The 8,447-nt window shown below is 39.7% G+C and overlaps 1 protein-coding gene and 1 long non-coding RNA gene across 4 annotated transcripts in view; one reads left to right on the top strand and one right to left on the bottom strand.

Moving 5' to 3' along the window:
• The window catches only part of LOC122870742, a 15,291-nt gene extending 9,884 nt beyond the window's left edge, over nt 1–5,407 (bottom strand). The window contains exon 1 of the long non-coding RNA XR_006376654.1: nt 4,203–5,407. This is a non-coding gene — a long non-coding RNA (uncharacterized LOC122870742). The remainder of the gene's footprint in view (nt 1–4,202) is intronic.
• The window catches only part of htra3b (HtrA serine peptidase 3b), a 49,734-nt gene extending 41,712 nt beyond the window's left edge, over nt 1–8,022 (top strand). For all 3 annotated transcript variants that reach the window (XM_044185153.1, XM_044185154.1, XM_044185155.1), the window contains exons 5-10: nt 709–903; nt 1,088–1,120; nt 1,396–1,510; nt 1,596–1,653; nt 5,414–5,509; nt 5,632–8,022. In XM_044185153.1, the coding sequence (XP_044041088.1) occupies nt 709–903; nt 1,088–1,120; nt 1,396–1,510; nt 1,596–1,653; nt 5,414–5,509; nt 5,632–5,800 (666 nt within the window). In that variant the 3' untranslated portion in view covers nt 5,801–8,022. The remainder of the gene's footprint in view (nt 1–708; nt 904–1,087; nt 1,121–1,395; nt 1,511–1,595; nt 1,654–5,413; nt 5,510–5,631) is intronic.
• Nucleotides 8,023–8,447: the final 425 nt, after the last annotated feature.

Here is an 8,447-nt window from a genome sequence, read left to right as displayed (position 1 = left end):
ATATTAATTTATTTATTTATTGTACATCAAAAAAAAAAAAAAAAAAACTTACCTGCAAATTTCAACATTGGTCAGATTAAATGCTAAATGGTGTGCTCCTCATTCTTCAACACCACTGCTAACAAAACACTATCTGTCCCTAGCTTGTAAGCTAAAGTTACCATTGTATGTTTGTTTACATTGTCTCTCCCTGCCCCTGGTGGCTCAGCTGTCAAACTCATACACAGAGCCAAGCCTGCAAGAGAAACTATGGTGGCAGCGAAACTCACAGAAAACACAAAAGGCCCTATATAGAGCCAATGTTTGGTTTGTCCGTTCTAAGCTACTGTAGAAACATGGCAGTGCAACATGGTGGCATCCATTGAAGGGGACCCGCTCCCTCTGTAGATATAAAGGGCTTATTCTTAGGTAAAGAAAACACAACGATTCTTATTTTCAGGTGATTATACACTAATGAAAACACTTGTGAATATTATCGCCACATTCTGCAAATAGAGCCCCCTAAATCTTACACACTGAATCTTTAACATACACCACCTTTCTCTGTGTTCTCCTGATTTGAGTCCTTCCACAGTCTAAAGCATGTTAGGAGAATTGGACACGATATGAGAGTGTAAATGATTATGCTTCCTTGCTTGTAAATGGTTCCCCAAATATCCTATATCCTACTTTAGCATTATGTTACCTTTTGTCTATTCCTCCTCCCAGATGGAGCTGCCTGTATTGTTTCTGGGCCACAGTGCAGACCTGAGGCCCGGAGAGTTTGTGGTTGCAATCGGTAGCCCCTTCGCCCTCCAGAACACCGTCACCACCGGCATTGTCAGTACTGCTCAGAGAGATGGCAAAGAGTTGGGCCTCAGGGACTCCGACATGGACTACATCCAGACGGACGCTATTATCAACGTGAGATTATAGCAAGGCAGAAAACGTGCTCGGAGTTAAAATTATTGTTAAGCAGTGGAGTAAATATTCTTTTCTACACAGTGAGAGTCAGTCTAGATTATTACTCTATTTCAGTTTGTTAGATTGTAAAAATGTCATATTGAAAGGTGTACCACAGTACTGTTTTTTGTGTTGTCCTTCACAGTACGGGAATTCAGGAGGACCTCTTGTCAATTTGGTAAGTTTTTGGTTTCCTACCTCAAAGCTTTCATGACTGCTGTAAAATACCTTTTTCTGCTTGGGTCTGGTTGTTAAACCACTGCATTTGTCTAAGCGCTAGTTTTTCTCCGGCAGCAACATAGCACAACCCTTATTTCTTGATGACGGCAACCTAAGAAACTTTTTGTGTACTGTGTTGTAATTTGCCTTAAGAAAATCATCCTAACAATCTCAAAATGTCTTTTATATAAATAGTCATTTTTGACATTGCCGTACTATGTCTCTGTATTTGAGGACGGGGAGGTGATCGGCATCAACACCCTCAAGGTTGCAGCAGGAATCTCATTTGCTATTCCCTCTGACAGGATCACGCGCTTCCTCAATGATTCACTCGACAAGCACAGCAAAGGTGAGTCTGGCAGTGACATCGCCGGGCTAGGATTAAACATCTGTGAGTGTCCTGCTGAATATAAACTAACTGTAGTCTCTTTCAGATGTGAGGTCAATAAAGAAGCGTTTCATTGGAATCAAGATGCTGACCATCACACCAGTGTAAGTCTGAATATTGTGATAATTATTGTGTTGATGGGAATTATGGCAAATAGCTATCTTATGTTGTTAATTTGATACTAATCCAATTTCAATATTGTCCACATTCTCAACTCCTGTCCTTTTTCAAAGCATATTACATAGTACAACCACATGTATCCATCTCAGAAAAGGTTACAACACAGTAAGAGCTGCAACACCCAAATCAAAAGCTCTTGAAAGTAGCAAAAGTGTCCCACAAGGATCTATTTTGGGTCCTCTTCTATTCACATCATACTATATAGAGATACCCTTAATAATATCCCACCCTCTTAGCATTGTAATGTACATTCATGCAGACCATTTTGTATTGCTTGTTGTTTTAAAAAGGAGTAGTGTGTAGGACTTAGTGCTATCTAACAGTGAAATTGCAGTTTGCAACTATTCGAATACTGCTTGCTTCACCCTCCCCTGCCAAGCGTGTAGGAGAAACTACGGTGGCCCATGAAAATCGCGAAAGGCCTTATCTAGAGCCAATGTTTGGTTTGTCCGTTCTGGGCTGCTGTAGAAACATGGCAGTGCAACATGTACTACAACATGCTGTTATTGGACCACCCAATTTTCGTAACTAGAAAGCATGTTTCTTCCTATAGATATTTAGGATTTGTTCTAGATGACTCTCTTTAGCAAAGTGTGCAGGGCGACATGGTCAGGAGGTAGAGCGGTTGTCTAGCAATCTGTTTGATTCCTGGCTCCTCCAGAGAGAGTGCCAAAGTGTCCTAGAGCAAGAAACTGAACCCCTAACCGCTCCTGGCACCTTGCATTGCAGTCTCTGCCATCAGTGTATGAATGTGTGTGTGAATGGGTGAATGTTGGCTTGTGTTGTAAAGCGCTTTGAGTGGTCGGTAGACTAGAAAAAAACACTATATAAATGCAGTCCATTTACCATTTGTGAAAAAGCTGAAGAAGAAATTAGATTTTTATTTTCGCTTAATAGAAGCTTGTTTCAGCCACTTTTATTGCTTTGCTTGATATTTGACCATCAGCCAATTTGCTCGTGATGGGCTATATCCAAAGAGGGAGGGTAAACTCCTTCCCGTAATATGGAACTCACACTGAAGTACTGCAAATCAACAGATGACTGATGTCCTTGGAAAGTAGTAACTGACTTAATTTTTCTCTTATGCCTGGTCATTCCACATGTGCTATACTTTTAGAATCATCTCCAAATTTTAGTTCTCTTTACCTCTTTACATGTAGACAAGATAAAAGAGGAGGTGGAGTTGCCGGTATCTTCTCTAATAACTTCATTTGATCCACGTGTCACTTTGGAGACATTCGATTTGGTTATCACAAGGGGCATCGAAATAGATATCTGATATCACTGATGTTCTTGTTTCTGATCATTTGTGTGTGTGTGTGTTTTTTTAATGCTACTATATCTGAATCAAAACAGTGTAATGAATCTGGTGTTGTAAAGCAAATCCTTGATAACAATGCAAGTATTCATAATATCTAAAAACGTAGTCCGTTTTTAGAAATTATGAATACTTTTCCTCCATCAAATGCTAGCTCAGTTGATGATCTAGTGCATGATTTTAATAATAAGTTGTTCTTTTGAAACTGCAGCTCCAAGAATTAAAAAACAAGTAGCCCACAAATTACCTTCGAAAACTGCTGTTATTTACAAGCTAAAAAGAAAGTTTTGCAAGGCAGAGAGACAGTGGAGAAAAAGTAAACTAAATATCCACTTTGATATCTTAAAGTTTCACATGAGAATTTACAATAATGCTGTCAGAAAAGAAAGACAAGCCCATTTCACAAAGATCATTACTGATAAACACAACCCAAAAGTCCTCTTCTCCACAATCACTCTTTTGAACCCATGTCTGGCCTTCAGTTTAAATGATGAAGCCTCAATTCTCAAATGACAGGAATATGCTTTTAGACCATTAGTCTACACCATTAGATCCAGTATTGCAAATGCAGATTCATCAAGTCTCTGATCTGCCGGTGGGTGAGCCTCCATCTACTATGACATCCTTTAGTTTGACAACAGATGATGAAATTTGTGTCACCATCAACAAAATTAAGTCAACCACATGTGCACTAGAATTTCAACAGACTCAGCAGTCCTCTTTTTGTTAGATTTCACCCCTGCACTTGATACGATCGATCATGGCATTTTAACCAACCAAATTGAGACACGGGTGGGTCTCAGGCACAGTGCTTGACTAGTTTCGCTCATACCCGTCTGAAAGAAAATTCTTTGTTAGTTTAGATGACTTTGTGTCACACACACCTGACATTGAATGCAGCATTCCTCAGGGAAACATTCTGGGTCCTATTCTCTTTTCTTTATACATGATCACATTACCCCAATGCTCGCATCACTGCACTGGCTACCTGAATCTTTTAGAATTGATTTTAAAGTCCTTTAACTTATCTACAAAGCCTTACATAATTTAACACCGGTCACGTTTCAGGCAGGGAACATACAAGGGGTCGGATCCAAACACAGGTACAGAGTCAGAGCTGGTATAGTTATGATTTATTGGGGAACAAAGGCTTACTGAATGGTGAAGCAGGCAGAGGTCAAAACCAGGAACGCAGTCCAACACAGGCAAACAAATCCGATGGGGAGCAGGCAAAGTCCAAAATCCATGAAATGAGTAAAAATCCAAAAACACGTGAAACACTCGAGACCTGGCTAGGACGCTTGACAGCAACTGACGAAAACAATCTGACAAAGAGACAAGGGAAGCACACAGACTAAATACACTCAGGTAAAGGGAGATAACGAGACACAGGTGAAACTAATCAGGGTGGAGCAAACGATCAAAACTGGCGTGAAAAGCTATCAAAGACAGGAAGTAAAACTACCAGACACATGCGGGGAAAAGAGTATTTCTAAATAAAACAGGAAATAGCTGAACACAAACCCAAAACCATGACAGCATCCTCATACATCAGCGACTACCTCTCATTTTATGTATGAACAAGAACTCTCAGATCTTCCACTGCCTTTCTTTTAGAAGTTCGTAAAGTGTCCCACACGACATCTGGTGAGGCTGCTTTCTGTTTTTATGGCCCAACAGCAAACTCTCTTGGTATTTTTAAAAATAAATGAAATAACTATGTTTTTAACTTGGCTTTTAATTTGGGTTGATGTTTCTAGCATGATTTATCAAACTGTTTGTTTGCTTTGTTTTTGTTTTTTGTTTTTTTGTTTTTCTATTGCCTTTGCTATTTGTTATTGATATGTCTTGTGAAGCACTTTGGGCTGCATCTTGCAACATGCTATATAAAGTTATTATTATTACATGCTCTTGATTCTGTATATTGTAAACTATCTTAAACCCTCTGCATTTAGCCATTATCTTAAATTGCAAAATTTAAACCATTGCTGTAGAAACTGGTTGCTCACTTTTCTGGCTGCTTACATTTTGGGATATTTTAGAATATTGATGTGTTTTACATCCTGATTGTTTTAAACTAGTCATATTTATTTTTATGGTTTTAGACAGGACAGGACAGCTCTTGGGTTGTTTTAAGTTGCTGTTTAGGTTGCTCTTTGGATGAAATATTTTATATGAATGTATTAGAAATTGTATTAAATTAGGCATTCTTGGTTACATAAAGGTTAAATACAAAATATAGAGTATGTATTAGTATTTAGACACCTCTTGGTTCCTGTATTAAAATAGTTAAATCTCACAAATGCTGGGGATGGTTGGTTACATAATGTACTTTCTTTGAGAAAGTGTGTATTTGTTTGTCCCAGGTTAATTGAAGAACTAAAACAGCAGAACCCAGACTTCCCTGATGTTACAAGTGGGATTTATGTTCATGAGGTTGTTCCTCACTCACCTGCACAGAAGTAGGTTTCATTTATTCATTCATTCTTCAAACAAAAGCACTGTACAGTGTGTTACCCATTTCTGAAGTAAAATTAATGCTTTACCTATAACAGTCTCTTTTCATCCCTCTCTTTGTCTCCAGAGGTGGTATCAAAGATGGTGACATTATTGTGAAACTGAATGGCAGACCTCTGATGACCACGGCCGACCTGCAGGGGGCTCTGCAGGAGGAGATATCCCTGCTGCTAGAGGTCAGGAGGGACAACGATGACCTGCTCTTTAACATCGAACCTGATGTTATTATGCAGTAGACAGGAAGCTCAGCTTTCATGCAGAGTTAGATCAACATCTAAGCCCCTATTTGTGTGAAACAACTAGTCAGATGATGCACCAGTGCAGTGGAATTTTTGTCTAGCGCACATATCTTCTGATACTTTGGCAACTGGCTGTTAACTATACCGAAGTATAAGCAGCCCATGGACAACATGGTGCAATGCAGTTTTGTTATCAAGGATTTACAGATGTGCCATCTGCTCAGACCAGGTCAGCATTGGAACAGATGAACACAAGTTCACCTTACAGAACTGCATAAACCCAAACCCCTTTAATGTATATTAAATACATTATACATTTTTCAACTCATGGACACATTTACTGATCTTAATATGAGGCGATAATGGTTGTTAGGCAGAAACCTATTATGCACATCACATACATTGAGATAAAAGCAAAGCTGATGAATATACAGTTGAATTGATACATTTGCTATTGCATATTTTAAAAACAATTTGCTCTTAAGCATTTTTATTTCAAACAAAGTTTTTTCTGACTTGATTCTACAAGTCCGCAAAACTCCCTTGACCCTTCCAGTACCCATGCAAGGATAAAGAGCTGGTCCACTGTTCCACTACCAGGACAGAATCTGCTATGCTTCTCCTTAGAACTGCTTTTTTGAGCCTGGGTCCAGCACACCAAGGCCCCTGCCATCGCCTGCCACCATTTGGCAATTCAAACTGGGACGTTGTGGTTAATGGTCGACCCCTCAGCCATGCCGGCGCTCCACACTTGATCCTCATGTCCTGCCTTACAAGTGCTGGCTCCACAAGGTGATGGCCCCACGTCACTCCTTTGGGCTGAGCCTGACTAGGCCCCAAGGGCATGGGCCCAGCCACCAGGCACTCACCGGTAACCTTCTCTCCCAGGCCTGCCCGCAGCAGTGGTCCCTAGTCTCTTTAATCCAAGTGAGGTAGCTTGTTTCCCAAGTTGTCACTCCATAGGGGTTTCTGGTGAGGAGGGAGCTGAGCCTGAACAAGAAGAGCTCTTGATTTGCGGGTCAATCTACATTCAAATTCATTGGTTGATGACTGAAAAAATAAGATTGTGGATACAAGCATTCAAAATGAGTTTCCTTTGCAGTTTCCTTTGCAGGGTGTGTGGTCTCACCCTTAGGGACAGGATTAGAAACTCAAACAACCAGAAGGAGCTCAGAGTAGAACCGCTGCTTCTTCACGTTGAAAGGAGTCAATTGAGGTGGTTCAGGAATCTGATTAGGGATGCCTCCCTTTAGAGGTGTTCTGGCCATGTCCAACTGGGACGAGACACAGGGGCAGACCAAGAACACTGCTGGGATTATATATCCTATCTGACCTGGGAACACCTTTGGCTTCCCCAGGAGGATGTGGCTGGGGAGAAGGAAGTATGGGCCAACTCGAATGCTCAAGAATTGAGAGAATTGTGATTGATGAAGAGATTAATGATAAAGAGGTTAATGAGATCAAGTCTGTGTTAATCAAATCGTGTCATTATCAAATAATGAAATGATATAAAATGTAGTGCAATTTTATAAATTCAGTCACCTTCATCAACTCTGCTTTTATCACTTACTGTTTGAGTTCCTTCATATAGATGATTCTTAACAGTATCAGTCATAAAAAAAAATGCTCGTAGGCTGTATGAAGGCCTTCCCTTTGGGATGATTAAATCTCTTCAGTCAACTTAAGACAGAAGTACGTGTGTGTGTGTGTGTGTGTTCCATCTACAGCCTCTGATTTAAAAGATGTGCACAGAAAGGTGTGATTTAACACAAAGAGGTAAATGTCTAGCAGGTTGAATTCTTAATGGGCCGATTGTAAAATATGGCAATAATTTGAGGGCAATTTCCAAATTTGATGCTTTGTGTCAAATTTTATTCATAAGCATCACAATGAACTTCTGGTGTATGTTTGAGTTGCCATGATTCCTTAATGCTGTAAGCTGTCCTTCGATAACCAAATATGAACCACATGTGTTGATTAAGTTTAAATGATGTGCTCTGCTGGAATGAAAAGCACAAAATGTGAGTAGATTTTTTTACTTTTTAACGTTACATTTTTTACGCTGCTCTGGTTCATAACTGTGCTTTTAGTATGAATAGACTCATGTTATCACATCGACAAAACTAAATGTGTACATATAAGTTGCCAACAAAGCAATACTCTACATCAGCCTTTAGAAGCAACTTTTTCCATCAAATAAAGTTTTCACAAACTTCTAACTTTGTTTTATTACATCTGTAATGTTTTGACGGTGTGTAAATCCAAATTATTCATAATTTTGTCCACATTTCCTCACCTTTAAATCTAGGTCATAGGCAATGACTCATGGGACGTTTTTGCAGGAAACATTTATGAGCTATTTAGCCCAGTAGTACAATACCTGACTGTGTAGAAACAAGATTGAGCTCTCAATGGCCAGTCATAAACATTCCTGAATGGAAACAAGTCTCCCATGCTGGAATGTTGAGGAAAAAAACACAAAGGAAACTCTTTTTCGGGTTCAGTGATAAAGTCACTGCAGACAGATGGTGATCGCTTTGAGCCATAATCACTCTTTCCTTCCCAGCTCTTGACAGGTCACGAGTTTATTTTTAAGACAGTGGGTAGTCTTGCTCAGGGCTATAGCCAACATTGTGTTTCATTG

This window comes from Siniperca chuatsi, linkage group LG22 (assembly GCF_020085105.1).
Source record: "Siniperca chuatsi isolate FFG_IHB_CAS linkage group LG22, ASM2008510v1, whole genome shotgun sequence".
Lineage (NCBI taxonomy): Eukaryota > Metazoa > Chordata > Actinopteri > Centrarchiformes > Sinipercidae > Siniperca > Siniperca chuatsi.
Note: the sequence above shows the minus strand (reverse complement) of the source record. Positions and strands in the feature narration are given on the sequence as shown.